The sequence below is a fragment of the Varanus komodoensis genome, unplaced genomic scaffold (assembly GCF_004798865.1).
Source record: "Varanus komodoensis strain SLA01 unplaced genomic scaffold, ASM479886v1 scaffold50, whole genome shotgun sequence".
Lineage (NCBI taxonomy): Eukaryota > Metazoa > Chordata > Lepidosauria > Squamata > Varanidae > Varanus > Varanus komodoensis.
The window spans coordinates 3827664-3843819 of NW_025336088.1; the positions used below are offsets into that span (position 1 = coordinate 3827664).

General features: G+C 42.6%; 1 protein-coding gene across 7 annotated transcripts in view; it reads right to left on the reverse strand.

The window, feature by feature from the left end:
- The window catches only part of MED24 (mediator complex subunit 24), a 66806-nt gene that overhangs the window by 24082 nt on the left and 26568 nt on the right, over positions 1–16156 (reverse strand). For all 7 annotated transcript variants that reach the window (XR_006416382.1, XR_006416383.1, XM_044447054.1 and 4 more), the window contains 6 exons: positions 13725–13838; positions 12307–12354; positions 11111–11193; positions 4103–4189; positions 2662–2773; positions 884–1026 (listed from right to left, as the gene is read on the reverse strand). Coding sequence is in view for 5 of the 7 variants with exons in the window: in XM_044447054.1 (XP_044302989.1) it covers positions 884–1026; positions 2662–2773; positions 4103–4189; positions 11111–11193; positions 12307–12354; positions 13725–13838 (587 nt within the window). In the remaining 2 variants the exon portion in view is untranslated. The remainder of the gene's footprint in view (positions 1–883; positions 1027–2661; positions 2774–4102; positions 4190–11110; positions 11194–12306; positions 12355–13724; positions 13839–16156) is intronic.

Genomic DNA, 16156 nt, shown 5'->3' on the forward strand with positions numbered 1-16156 from the left:
AACCATCATGTCACAGTTTGGCTACAACAGGAAATTACTGTTAATAGCAGATTGCTTGCATGAAGTGGGAGTGAAGGTGTGGTGTGTCAAAACTCAAATGCAACCTAGTTTAAGCTAGCTTTCGATGATCCACATCTAGCCACTCCCACAATTTCAGTTCTCCAACTATGAAACGGAAATATTAATAACCAGCCTCATGGTAATACCTCTGGTAACGGAGGCAGTATGCCTGTCAATGCCAGCTGCTGTGGAACACAAACAAAACGTACTATTGCCTTCACGTCTGCTTGTTCACTTCAGCAGGCATCTACTTGGCCACCAGAGGAATAAAATGCTGCACCAGAAAGGCCTTTCATCAGATTGTTATGGAATGTGGAAGAGGGAAACAAGCGATGGATGCAAGAACACCACCACATTCCTTTGAACATGATACTGCTATTTAAATAATTACGAATGACCAAACATGCTTGACTTCAGCACTTCCAGTTGTCTGCACTAGCTCCCTACTGACCTATGCCTGAAAGACAAAGTACTGTTTTTGACCTCTATACATCTTAAGTCCTACACCAGGGCTGCAGGTGTCTTCCAGCCCACTCAGCCAATGTATGCCCAACTATATTTTTGTATTTTAGCCTTTGCTAAACGATCTTGCAAGCCCCTTTTGAATGCCATCAGCACAATATTCCATTCCCCAAGTTGTGGAAGCCTTTTCTTTAAGAAACAAAAATCCAGTCAATTGTGCTCTCAACTACTTGGTGTGGAAGAGCACACAACAGTGATTAAGTACTTTGGGGGGGGGGTCCTACAATTTCTTACGTTAGTGAGAACAAGCACCTAAATCTGAAAAGTGATAGGGATCAATCACATATACATGCACACTCACTTGATAAATTTCCGAGCAAAGGATTTCAGCTTTCCTGTAGCTGCTGCAGCTGCCAACAACAGATCCAAGCTCTTCCCAGAAAGCATATGTCCCAAAACACCCAGCAGCCCTTCTGGGGATTTTGAGTGGTCTGAATCCATTGTCTGATAGTGAAGAAATAAAATCAGAGGAAATGTAGCAGGGGAAGGTACCTGATTAGTAGCCAGCAGCATGCAAACCATAGATTTGTATAAAGGGAAGTCAGTTCCTAGATCCTTAACAACATGGCCATGAAGATCCATAACCACTTTGGAAGCAAATCATCCAGTATCCAACACAAAGCATTTATTGTTTTTTCCCCCAGAGAAATTACACTCTGGAATCAGACATTCTGGGGGCCAGTTCTGTTTTACTTTTGCCTATACCCTGAATCATTCACTATTTAGTATCTGCTTCTACCTCTCCATGCTTCATTCTTAAGGTCTGGTGACCATATTTAGGGGCATCTGGCTGGTAGCACACTTGGGTCTAGAGTTTATGTCAGTTAATCAATGGAAAACTGATGCATCTATCGTGCCTGCGGGCAGAAGGGTGCATCTAATGACCTTGTGAGCCTTTTAATCTCTACCCTATCCTGGAAATAGCTGATCCATACTCCCCTGCAGACACTTCATACATTCTGCTTCAAACTGAATAACGAGACGGCAAATTATAGTCATGCATATGTGAATCAATCCTTTGAATTAACAGAAGGAGAAAATATCTGGATTGCTAAGAGGAAAATGAAGATTTTGTCCAATACTGGAAACAGTATTAGGACAGAAATATGTTGCTGGTTCCATTCAGATATCATTCAGGAAGCTTAACTATGGTTTGCCATGATGCCTGAATTCAAGCCATCCTTTTCAATTAGCTAGAAAACCAAAATTAGAAATAGCCATTTCAATTCGGTTTGCAGACTAGGTTTTGTGTCAAGCTATTTGGCGTAATATCTTAATGGGTAAACCAGAAGAGGTTGCAACACGGAAATAATAGTTAATTTATAAAACTGACTGCTAAGAGGATAAAAAACAAAAAAGCAGACAAGTGGCTCTGAACTGATTTGCCTGAACATTTGGAATCAGATAAATCATGTTTTGGAGCAAGCACAGCCTTCTGATATTAGTTTAAATGACACAAATCTTTGATATTACATTCATTTTCTGTGAATTATGGTTCATAATTACTCAGTTCGTACTATCTATTTCTATTTTTTTCTCAGCTAGTTATTGGAAAGCCAACAAAATCTCTTAACAGTCACAATCCTCAGGATATCACAAAGCCAAATTGATACTGTCACTTTCAGGAAGTACTGGTAACTGCAAATTTACTCTTCGAAATGGGAAGTCAAGTTTCAAATCAAGCCACAGACAAGGCATTTTTCTCCACTGCAATCCAATGCATGTGAAAACACAGACAGAAAAATGTACTACAGTTCCCAGTATCCCAGCTGGGCTGTGGTGGAACTTACAGGACTTTTTCCTCTGTAAACATGCATAGGACTGCTCTCTTACTCTCACAATTCCGTGAGGAAAAACATGGCCCTGATCTTCCTGCAGGAAGGACAATGCTAAACATAATTCTTTACAAAAAAAATAGAAGGCATGCCTATGCTGACATAAACTTCACTGAGTTCAATGGACCTTGCTTCCACATAAGTGTGTATAGAACTGAAGCCTTAACAGCATTAAAATATAAACATTCTGTACCAAAGTAAACTATTTTCTATGCCTAGCATGTCATGCCAGAAAAAGACCTACTTTTAAAATATTGGTGACTGTAGGCTCTGCTCGCAGGATGAGGCCTGGGTTGGGCTGAATGTTAGCATTCTCAGCAGACTTTAAACGTGGGGCATGTTCTCGGTCAGCAGTCCTGGGTGAGGTGAAAAGAAAAAATACCCAATGGTGCACTCAGAACGTAGAGAAATCCTTAATGGAACTATAACATGCTGTGATAAAGTTACAAATTTCTTAGGTGTTGGTTCTTAGCACCAAGGCCAAGCTAATTTGCATATCTTTTGGTTCTTTCATAATCTCAAGCTTCATCTTAAATCAAAACAAGATTTCTGGTCCCTGTGGGAATAGGGAAAATAACCAGCTTATCAAATGGTAAGGTTTTCTTCCATGGCTTTGTTTGGTCATCTTTATTAATAAAAATGTAGTTCTTCCCTTCCACACACTCGAATGTGTGATATTTGTTGAGCTTACCCTGTGGTTAATTTCCCCCATTTACTACTTAATAAGCTGGTTATCTATGGAAAGGACATGGGGAAGATATTCCACAGCTAGCAAGCTGCCCAGCTAAAACTTTCTTTTAAAAAGTAGTTTTGTCTCTCCCGCTATTTTCAAATGTTAAGTGTTCAGAAATCTTTTCCAAGAACTGTTTAGAATTTTAAAATATTTAAATGAGTGTAGATTTTCTGATAGCAATACCTTTTAATATATAAATAAAACCCTACTTTTTCCTGAAATACATTGGCCAGAAACAGAAAGGAAGTAAAACTGTAATCTCTAGAATTTGGTGCATGTTGTGTGACAAGGGGATGGCGTGATGGTGGGAAATATTTGCATAATCCAGGTTTTAAACTGTGGAATTAAATGCAGTAGGCATAAAAAGTGGCTAACAAATTCACAAGCTTAAAACAATGCAATCTCCTTTCTTAAAAACTGAGAGCACTCCTCTGTAGTGAGGGGGAGAGATTTTATTGACCTCTCTGAAACATTCGTAGTATGATCACTTTTTAGGGTTGTGAGAGCACATTGATTTTCCACTGCCTTAAATAAGAAACCCAGAAGGGTTGACAGAACACTGCAGCAAAGCATGCTTTGCCTCACTCAGAAGTGAACAAATCAGTACTTGAGTGGAGCAACAGGACTAGTCAACATCATCTGTACTGTTACGTTTTAGAACACGTTTAAGAAACAGGCAAACGTCCACACATTTAGACTTCATAAATTGGTAGTATGCATTGATTGACAACTATAGAGAAACTAGGAGAAAAATGGTTACTGGCTGAACTAAAGGGGAGTCTCAAGCTGCCGTCAAAGCAGCTAACTACTTTCTCTCCCATTCTCCTTAAATGTGAGACCAAAACTTCACAAAGTTTTTGAGCAAGGCCTGAACACAGCCTGCAGCAACTACCATAGACTTCCCCCACGCACCCAGCTCCTGCCTTTTTCATGCAAAGCTAACTAAGCGTACCTTTTAGCTATGAGATTGTTCATGTTGGCTTCAGAAAGCAGACCCTGTTTGCTACACTCCTGAAGGAGGAGGCTTGTGCAGTCGCAGCTGGAACAACAAGAGAAAAACGTTAGGTACAAATTTACATATATATACACACACACACAAAGATAGATAATAGGGGAAAGAATTACTTTATTGGGCATACAGGGAAAGAACACTAGATGGCACATAGTGAGTTAAGGAGATGATCATGAATATTCATACCCAAAAACAAAAGAAAAGTGTATGGCTAGGAATCTAGACATGTACAAGAAACCTTTTAAAACTTCTTTCATTAAGTGGATATTTGAATTCCCAGGAAAGTTTGTACAACATGAAAACCGACCCCACAAATAAGCTGCATAGTGTGGGTTTTTTGTGGAGCAACCCACAAAACACCTGACATACAATTTGGTTCACAGTGGCTTGTTATCTCACTCCATTCTCCAGCTGCTATCCTGGTGTCCTTCACAGCACAATCCATCTTCTCTCCCTCCCATCCCCACTGATTGTGACACCTTTTTGTTCACCTCTGTGCACTCACATCTCATCACGCTGTGAGCCCTTGATAGCTGAAACTGACATGGGCATTTACCAGGCCCTACATATATTAGAAGGAAGCAAAAGTGCACTTGTGCAACTGTGAAATACCATTTTTAAAGGACATTTGCTCAAAACATTTCTGGACCTGAAATATTTTTTAAAGGTAGCAAACCAGCACTGGCACTTGGCCACAGATGAAGGGATTGGCATTGGCTGCCACTGGTCAGATTATGAAGAGTGGCAGGGAGGTTCGCCACTCTTGCTGAGTAGCCTGCTAGCCAACCCTGATCACCTGTGATGAAAATGATGCACTGACTTCAATGAATGACAAACCATTTGTAGGCCAAACAAGCTGTAGAACAAGGATGCAGGAAGTAGTCTGGGTTCAGATGACGCAACAACTCACCATTGCTAGTTAATCGTGATAGGCTGCTATATCATGCAAACTTAGTCCCCACGGTCCTACAGCTATGCATTAAGTCATTTATTGACTGTTTACAATATTGTCACTTTACATTGATTGCTCTTATTTATGCAGGAAGTCACCCTGAGCCTTGGAAAATACATTTGAAGCACATTCTGAGTCTTTATGGCTATAGGAAAAATGCAAACTTAGATAGAGCACTCTCATGATCAAGGAGGAAGAAATAAATTTTGGCAGCATATTCCTTACCCCAGCCTGCCCCACACGCATGCTGGCTGAATGACTGATGGATTTCCAGAGCACAGAGTACCCACTGGGCCCACTCAACCAGGCCAAGGCAGATTGGTGCTGTAGTAACAAGGAGACCAGAACCAAAGCTAGGCCGACCAGTTTGCACAACCCAACAAGCTGCACTGCAAGGATAATCATGCAGATCCCCCTGGCTTGCCCTCCCTGATAATGTGAACCAGGTCACTGTATGAGTAATAACTGTTATAGGTTCAGAAAGTCAGGACACATCTTTGTGGTTCAGTTGGCATAGCTGCGTGCTCCAAATGTTCTTACGGACACCCATTAAAAAAGTGTTCAGCCAGTTCTGGACAGGGATGAACTCTCCTTAAAGCAGAGGTGGCTAACCTCTCCGGCCTGCAGAGGTTCCACATCCAGCCTGTGGAGGCTTGGGCTCATCCCCAAGCCCCTGCCTCATAGAGGCTAGCAGAAAAAAGAATCCCCCCTTTATTTCCGGTCATGATCACAGCGAAAATTCCTCTTAGCACGCCGTACATGCTCCCCTATGAGTGACCAGGTAGGTTTTGCCTACCCACAATGAAGGCAGGTAGAGATATGGTGGGTTCACATGACAATATAAGGCACCCTACACCCAACTGCACTTGATAGACAGCTTTTTTTCCTCTTTTAGTCCCCCACCCCCCAGCCACACCCCGACACTGCAAAAGGTGGGTGTGGAGCAACCTTTTCCAATCCCCGTTTTGGCAGCTCCAAGCAGTCTCTCCGAGGTGCTCCAAGAGTATCTTGGAAGGGCTTACCTGTAGTTGCCCACCTTCAAGTTTCTGGCTTATAAGCCTATGCCCCAAAAGTATTATTTTTAAAGAATTTTGTACACAGAACTAGGAAGCCCCATTGCAAGAGCAGCAAAATATCCTTGCCATGAGACTCCTAAGCAAGCACCAGTGCCAACCACCTCCAAAGTGCCCAAGAGACACTTGGGGCAGCTGGCACAGGCTCACCTCCTGCAATACCACTGTAAACTGTTTCAGGCTTGCCACAGCTTTATTTCCCTTTTTTGGAAGACTGCAAAAGCTGACTGTCCATCTGTTACAGCATTCTGTTCAGACAGCGGCCAACCAGCTGCCCATGGGAAGCCCACAAGCAGGACTTAAGCAGGAAAACACTTTCCTCCTGCTGTTTTGTTATTTTAAAGATGCATTGCATTTGTTTTATTTTTATTTATTGTTTAGTTATCCTGGGAATACTGGTATTGAAAGATGTTGTATATTTTTTCCCTCCTTCCCCAGCTGCCTGAAGCCAGAAATAACTGGCACAGGTATGTGTGAGCAAGGTAGGCTAATAAACTTTTTTGAAAACAAGTTTCTTATGAAAATATGCTTGAAAATGAATTGTGACCTCTCAGACCATCTCCATCCCTATGTTCTCCTGTGATACTCTAATGAAAGGTGCTCCATTATAGCAAGAGATTGCATATAACATGGTAAAATGCACAGAGCCTGCATTTGCTCAGGAATGATGTACCTTCTCACCTCCCTGCCGATCAACAGTAAACGTGTAAAGGACTTTGAAGAAGGGCTTTTAGCAGTTGATAGGGGAAGGTATGCCCAAGGTCAAGTACAAGTGTCTGTATCACATTTGTATCCCTGCTGTTCTTCCAAGGGTAACTAACATGGGGTTATGCCACTTCAACCACACACAAACCCTGTGTGCCGATTATAATTGGGATACAGGGTGCATTAACCCACCATGTAAAACCAGCCTGGAAACAAGCAATGGTGGGTTGCTTGTTGGCAAAATGCCCCATGGTGAGCCTCACAGATGATCAGTCTCACTGTGGTTTGGTGGCCCCTTCTCCCCTCTTCCCCTCTCCGTTTTCCTGCATGCATGCTAGGTGACACAAGCTGACTCCCCTTCTAGCTGGACAATGGGTGGGAATTTGAGACATATATCTCCTAGTCAAAAAACACCCAGTGGCTCATCAAAATCCCCTTTTTAAAGGCACCCAGAGTTTTGACATGTGACTTTCTAAATTCATTTTCCCTAGAGAAAGGGAGCAGCACACTTTTGCACCTTCCTGTGCACCAGAGGTTGGGTGAAAAGTGCTAAATGTACACCAATGTGTATCAGGGAAGAAAGGAAAATATAAGGATTGTGTCACAAGGGGAGTGTAAAGTGCAAAACACTCTCTTTTTGCATTCAAAACCTCCTGGCGGGGGAGCAAGGAAATGAATACTGGTCCTCCCAAGTGAAACGAATTTGGGTACTCCAAGTACAGGACTTCATCCACTAAAACAGCCCCTATAAATTCTGTGGCTTGACCCAGTTATGCAAACAAAATGCATTTGCATGTGTGCTTCAGTGTTTTCAATAATACATTCTGTTTCTACTAGTCATAGGAGAGAGAGACCTTAACAACTGGAAATTGTGCAAAGACTCTTCTGGGCTTCCGCATTTTCAAGGCTATTTTTGCAACCCATACAAGAAGATCACAGCAACATGGAATACACATAATCCAGGAGGTGCCCTTCCACCCCAGAGCTCCGTGAAAACTGTATTATCATCTATTAAACACAGAGTACATCCAGCCCTTCCTAAGTGATTAAGCATAAGAAAGAACTACCCAGACCTGTGCTTATGTCTCTGTGACAGAACAAAGTGTTCAGAGTTAGGCACAAGAAAATTGGATCCAGCTAATTCAAAATACTATTTTATGCAATAGCAATGGAGTCCGCTTAGCATATTGGGGAGCTTGGGTCTTAATCATTCATGCAGAACAAACAGTTCTAGTTGTCACGCCAAGCAGGACACTTGCACTCGATGGACACTGTTCACTGTTTGCCCTTCCCCAGTTGTAATAACCTGTGGTAATCCATCTAGCAGAGGAAAAAAACACATTGCCCATTTGCCATTATAGAAGGTGGAAATGTCTGTTTTTCCATTGCCTGTGCAGGTGAATCTGAGGTGAAATGTGAAGGATCTGGGATTAAGATAACAGAATTTTAACTTCTGCTTAGCAGGTGGCTGGGAGGAAGCAGCCACTTGAGCTACAGGTTATTGGTAAGGATCCCCTTCTTTGGGTGCCGTAAAACATGCTGATGCAGGAGAAATATCAGGTTCTCTCTGTGATGGTTTCAATGCTATGAAATGCTCCAGTTACTGAAGCCCACCTTAAGCACAACCCAGTTTGGATGCCGGTAGCTGTCTGAGCTCCCAGGAGTATACCTGTCCTGTGCTGGTGATGTTGGGGTGGGTGGGGCGGCACGAGGCACTCAAGAGGCATTTCCAAAGTCAGTGCTGGGTCTCCAAAATCTCCTATGGCTTTCTAGATGCAGGCTAGCAGCCTCAGAATTGCACTGTTAGCCTGTTCCTGTAGGTTTCTGGAAAAACTGTGAAAACTCATCATTTTGAAAGGCTTTCTAGAAGAGCCTGAGTTTGGCTTGAAATTACCAATCTTTGATGATCAAAAAGTGGGGGGGGGGGGTGCGCGTATAAAAACCACATGTCAAGTAATCAATTCCCCAATGGATGTTTCAACATTTTTTAAATGGTGAGACAGGTACTAAATTTACCAAGATACCGTGTTTCAATGTGAAATATAGAGTTCAATCCATCTCTCTTTAGATGTGCACAACGGAACTGAGGTGCCCCACATGTCCCTAATTTGTGACAGTTTCTCATGCATAAAACTTTGTTTTGTGGCTAATACCACTGATACAAAGATCCAATTACTCTTGATAAGATACTTTTCTCTCAGTGCAAGACACTGTTATGTTATGTAAAGCACTGGTTTTCAACCTTTTTACAGCATGGGACTGGCAAAAATAGGAATTTTTTGGTAGGGGAGGAATGCTGAGGCAGAAATAAAAAGCATTATACACATAATATAGTATTTTGTGTATTAGTTTTTAAATAGAATACCAAAAATGATAATTCTCTAAAATAACCAGAAACTGAGCAGTAAAAATGCTAATAAAAATAAAATATTGAAATTAAATGTAATCAAATACAAATGAAATTTTTAGAGAGCAATATTAAATTCCAATAAGGCTTATGTGAAATCTGATACTGCTTCTTTTCAGGAATACTTGATAGTTGTGGATGCAGTGTTGTTTCTGAGAGACAAAGCGCTGCATTGACATCCATTCTGCTTCTCTGTTTGGTTTTTATCAGTGACAGGGCAAAAATACTCTTTTCGCACAAATATGTGGTAGAAAATAGGAGTAGCAATTTAATAGCTCTGTAACTTAGAGACGTACATTTTTTTCCCAGTGATATCCAAAATTGTGACAATGCTTGCATTTTATGTTTGGCCGCCAGAGTGACATCAGAACTCTTTCCTACCTCCTGCTAGGATCAGCTGGGTTCCCCTGGTGATGGCAGCAGCGCTGAGCGAGCAAGAAGAGCAAGCTGAGCGCGAGCTGCTACCCTTATATGCAGCTCTGCGAATGCCACCCCCCCACCAGCGTGCTCAAGCGGCCCCAGGCTGCGCGGCTCTGGCCTTGCGCTGCCTGAGAAGGGAAGCAGCGCAGCATCTCCCAGGCGTTCCTGCTGTAGCTCCTTGTCAGGCGGCACAAGACCAGAGCCAGGCAGTGTGGGGCCACCTGAGCATGCTGAGGGGCGGGTGGCACCAGCGGCATTCTCGGACCTGCAACTCACATTCAGCCCATTTTTCCTGCTTGCTCTGGACTGCTGCCATCACCAGGGGAACTGAGCGGATCGCAGCGGCAGGAGGGAAAGAGCTGGCACGGATCAGTTCCCCCGGCAATGGCAGCAGCCCTGAGTGAGTGGGAAGAGCAGGCTGAGCTCGAGTTGCTGCTCTTACATGCTGCCCTCTGCAGCTCCTCCTCAGGGCTTTTTTGCATGGACCTGAAGGAAATCGCCTGTGGACTAGCACCAGTCCACAGACCAGCAGTTGGAAGCTCTGATGTAAAGGGATCACAGAAGAGCAAAAGTTATGCAACAGAAAAGCAATGGGCACAGTATTTGGTAAGCGGCAGTGTTCAAGACCATAGGATGTCAAGGAAGTGGTCTACTCCTGGCGCAAGCCTCTTTCCACTCATCAGACCAACTCTTGGTTCATCTCAGACTCTGACTGGGCACTGAGACCTTCCAGTTTAGGTAACAACCATGCCGCCTGTCCATCTGTTCCCCCACCCTCCCAACAAGCTGGTTTCCCAGGCTCCATCTGTATGTCAAGCACCTTAACTACTTCTTCAACTATCTAGCTCTGTTCAACTCTGCTACGCATATCTGATGTTGCCATTTTAATCTTGCTTCTTCGCCCACACTGCTCTGCTCCCAGTCACCAACTGGCTTTGTCTCAAAACCAAAACCAATGGAATGTAACCCTGAAACCCAACTTTCATCCTAGACATGCTAGGGTTGCCAAGTTCTCTAAGGCTCCAGTCCTGAGACTCAAGGAGAACAGCTTGGAAACCAAGGTGTGGTGCTCGATAACTATGCTGGGTTTGGGCAGAAAGGCAGGGCATAAACAATATGAATAAATGTATAAGGGAGTGGAAAGTTGTAACAGCAGGGAGGAGTGGGCAACTGGCATTCCAGTGGGTACAGCTTGAAGAGCACAGAGATGAAATCTCTGTCAAATCTATCAAGCCAAGTAGAAAAAAGCCAAGCCAAGATCTATCAAATCTATCAAGCCAAGTAGAAAAAAGCCAAGCCAAGATCTATCAAATCTATCAAGCCAAGTAGAAAAAAGAATGCTCTTTGGTTCGGCTTCCTCAGCTTGAGGGGCCACAGGAAAGGAAACCTACTTGCAGCGCTGATCTGCCTTATCCAGCAGAGGTGTCAGCTTCAGAAGGAACTCAAAGGCACAATTCACATCTTCTGTGAAATCCTGCAAGTGCAAAAGAATACAATATTTTCTTTTATAAATCTTAACAGTCCATGAATTCCACACTGGAAATCCACCTCTCTAAAAAGAGATCACGACAGTGCATCCCAACTGGAAGCTGTGCTCACTGCAATTCCTTATTTTGCATATTTTATACTTTTCATATATTTTTCATTAATGAAGGTAGAAAGCAATTTCTGAGGAACTGGTAAACTCTTTTGCCCCTTTCTATACTGTACAACTTGGCTCACCAAAGGTACTATCTATCCATACTCAGGCAAAAAAATGCTCTACAACTCCCAGCCTCACTGGCTAAAGAATGCTGGGAGTTTCAAGACCTTTTATCTATCTGGACACGCATAAGACTGCATAATTAAAAACTGGACGGTCATCTGAGTGGGATGGTGTAAACTGGTACCCTGCAACAGCAGAGGGTTGGACCCGCTGGCCTTCATGGCCCCTTCCAAATCTACTATTCTATGAATTAATTTAATAAACCACGTTTCTACAGACTCACTCGTGACAAATTGTGTCACTTCCTTCTCATTTCAAGTAGCATAGTGTGGTCTAGGCTGAATTATGCTGGGGGCTAAAACCAGAACAGCAGGTCATAAATTAAGTCATGGAAAGTTCAGCCTTAAGCTTGATCCATTCCCATTTAGCTCTCTCAAAGATCACCATAAATAGCATTTTTTGGATGATGAGGGTTCAGACCCTGCATCCACCATAAATTACTGGACCGTAGACTGCTTTTTTGAATTGAAAGAAAAGCTGCATTTAAGCTAGCATTCAGTCTCTAACTCTGGGCAGTGGCCTAATATTACTGTGAAGCTCACAAATGGAGCATGATGGAGCTAGTGCCATTTTCTCTTTGTCCAGAGAACCTGATAATCAGAGATATTTGTCTCTCTGCATGAAGGTTTCATTCTTAGTAACAACAGACAGTGGCCATTGACAGACCCATTACCTATGAATTTGCCTGACCCTGTAATCTTTAATCTTAGTGCTGTTAAGTGCAAATTTTGCATTATGATGAGTTGTTTCAGGTCTTCTTCCCATATTGCATATTTTAAAAATTAATAGCTTCAAACAGTACAAGCAGCAGCTTACTTTTACCTTTTCTCCTTGGGGATATTTTTTCAGTTTCACCAGTACTTGTGGAATCTGAAAGACAGGAAAATAAAAACATGACAACGAGCCCAAAAAACTATTGCCTCATATATCTAACTGTCCTCACTTCAGTGTCCTCAACTGCACAGGTTCCATTGTCTTTCCACTCCCTTCCTCGTAATTGCGCAATTCTTCTTCCTCCTGGAACCTGTGAGAGTTGCCCTAGCTCTCCTTTCCTGAGCTTCTCCTTCAAGCATTTCCCTACATCCTCCAGCATCAGGTTCCACCTCTTAGCCTACAGACTACAATATCTCTTCATCTGCAAACATCTGCAAACCCTTAGCAATCCTTGCACTCAGCCCTGTTCTACCCAAGTGTCCATTCCCCATTCCTCTTAAGGGTAAGTGACATGACATGGTTCTCTCAGACTAAACTTGATTTTGAGGATAAGTTGTGAAGCACTGCCTATGCCAAATTGTGACAAAAATAATTCAAAAAAGGAATAATTAGGCACCTTTTATCTAATACTTAGGCTACCATGTGGCAAGATGTCCCAGAGGCTAACTGCTCATTATATCATCTGCTTTGTTTTAGAACAGGGTGGGGAATGTGTAAGTCTCTAGATGTTGGTGGAGTGCAACTCCATCAACCCTTCCCAGCACAAATGTGAGAGATGATGGGAGTTGTAGTCCAATACTACCCAGAGCATTACACATTCTGCATCCCTATTCTAGAATGTTCCAACTTTTTCAGGGATATATTTATGTGTGTTTCTGTTTGTCTTTCATACTTCTTAATTTATTCCACTCTGCATGGCTGATTGGTTACATGATGTACTTGGGCTGCAGTGGAGATTTACTGAGCAGGCAAGGAATGCTAAGTTGCAATTTGTTAAGTCTCTTTTGGGGAATCTAGCAGCGTCAGACTGTGTTTACCAAGAAAGCCAGAAAGAAGGAAGACAGAGCCATCTGGCTTATGTTTACATTGCAATGTATACACACACTCACATGCACACACATACATGCACGCACAGAAGTACTTAAATGCAAAGATGACAGCCTAGAAAGAAAGAATGCAAGAGCAGCTTGAGAAAGATTCATGTACAGTTCAGGTCACTACAGTAGTTATGAATGGCACCACAGACCCTCTCAGAGAGCAAATCTGGGCACTTCCATTGATGCAGAGGGGTAAGCTACAATTACAAAAATAACGAATTGCCATGGCAGTGTTTCTTGGGATTCAGTGCCTTTTTATTTTTAAGTTTCTAATTCCTACAATAACCATGAATCCACCCAGTTTCCTATAATCCCCTTCCATTTCTGCTGCTCACCACACTGGGGAATACAATCAGCACCAAAACAAAATTATTAAAGGGCTGAGCCCAGCTGTCTCTCCTTGACAGAGAAACCTAAAAAGCCCCTTACCTTGAGAAAAGTGAAAGCTGTCCATTTCAGCTCATCTGTCCCTTCAGGAGACTCAATCAGGCCTACAAAGCAGGCTTTCCAGATTTCCAGAATGAAAAGTGGGGACGGGATACGCTAAGTAGGGAGAAGAGACACAGCAGAGACAGGCCTAAGGAACTCCCACAGAGCAAATCATTTAGTCTCAGGGTGGTCCAGGCTTCATTATAAGCTGAGCTCATGATCTGCAGCACATCCATGGGTTTATCTAGCAGTCTCATTCCACCATCACCCTATTACTCATACAAAGCACAAACTCCCCCTCATTTCAGGTGCTTCTTGATCATGCAACCAAGCGACCACAAGCTGCAGCTGTGCTCAGTAACCAATGATCACTTCTACTAGTGAGTAAAAATATACCATGAGTGCCTCTGAGCATAGGCAATGCCTTTCTTTTGCCAACCACACCAAATGAAAAAGAAGGTCATGACATAGTTTCCTTACACTTCTCTTTTTAAAAAGTAAAAACCAACCCCACATTCCTTGAAGGTATAATAAGCATAATAAACAACACAAACTTCTTTCACTTCCCAAAACAGTCCCCCAATTTTTGTCCAGCAATTGTTCATAAAACCAACCTCTGCAAAACATTTCCCCAACTTTTTAGCCTCAGCCATATTCTCTGTTCTTTATATCTACCCCACACAGAGCTTTATTTGTGCCTGGGCACAGCCAAACAAGTATCCATTTTTAATACTGGAGGACAAAAGGCCAGGAAACACAGCCTTTCTTTCCAAAGAAGTCTACAACAGGTTTTCCTTGCTTTCTTGCAGCAATTCACCCTCTTCATTTTCTTTTCTGAATAAACCAGCTCTGGAGTAAGGTGGTATTAAGCTTCTGCAGACACAGAAAGTATTTTAAAATGAGCCCAGTTCCCTCTCAGTCAGTCAGTCAGTCAGTGAGTGGATGGCAGAGGCATCAAATAGTAATTTGATGACAACCAAGTTTATCAGCTCAGTGAGGAAGAAAGCTAGCAGTCTGCTGAGAGGAGCTACTAGGGCAAAATAATGTTTCTTCTTGGAGACTGCTTCCCAATTCTGATTAACAGAATTAAACTCATGGTCATTATGGCAACTGCAATGAGGCACTCCTACCAGAAGCTTCCTTATGAACAAAAACTGGAATGCATCTCTTTGTCCACCAGTCCCAGCTTGGTTGAAAGAGGAGGAAACAGCCTTGGTGAAGTCCTGTGGGCTACATCCAGCCCATAAGCATCAGTTGGACAATCCTGATTTATCAGTATTATACTTTCCTCTGGATGCTCCTGCCATTTGAAGTGAGGCAGATTGCAAGTGGAAAGAGGGTTTTCTTAATTGTGATACCTTGCCTATGGCATTCACTCCAACAAAGGTTCATTGGCACTCAATGTTGTGTTCTTTTTGGAGCCAGACATAGTCTTACTGTTCAAAGCTTTAAAAATGTATCTCTTAAGTTCTAACACTACTACTGACTACTATTTTATTGAATGTTAGCTTTTTATTGTACATCATTCTTAATCCTTCTTTAAAAATAAGCTTTTTAAAGCTCTGACCTGAAATTAAAACCTGTTGGCTGACCTGCTCTGGCCAAATGCTGCCAAGACACTTCCCAGATGACCCCCCATCCCCTTTTTAGCCAAAGCTGGATGGCAGAAAAAAGGCTGAAATCTCCACCTGACCTCCCATGGTCTGGACAACCTGCAGATGTAAGTACTGATAAGATAGGTTCATACTGACATGCCACATCTTAAAACAAGAAACTGGCCAACAGTGAGTTCATTAACTACCAATAGCAGCAACCACTGCGTGAGGGAGAAATGTCATGGGAAAACTTAAGCCCTGATTGCCAATCTGCCTGCTGTGTGTTTGGAGATAATTCTTTCCAGAGAAGAGTAACATGGATACATTGTAGATATGCATAGCCAAAAACACAGAAACTTTGCTGGAAGAAGCAAGTATACCGTTTTTCCACCCACGAACTTACAGTAGGAATTGGAAGCCAGCAAGATACAGCTTGTGCAGGTCTCCATCTACTATCATCAATGATCCTAGTCAATCATCCTTTAAATTGTCCTCTTAATTTCATTCTCATTTCCAAAGAACACTACAACAGATGCCCCGTCTAAATTCAGTTCATCACATGGCAAAATTGATGTTGATTGAACTTCTTCACAAGACAAGTGGAGGAGGATATGACTGAATACTCCACCATGTAAACATGGTCTGAGCACAGAAAACTCCATGTCAGGGAGAAGGTTCCTAGCTGAGCCATCCCCTAAGATGCTATGTGCTGGTCGTTTCTCTTCATGACAGTACAGTCCACTTTCAGCCTAGCCTGGAACCATTCTACCATGTGATGAGTTATCTAGCTGAGAGAGAGAGAGAGAGAGAGAGAGAGAGAGAGAGAGAGAGAGAGAG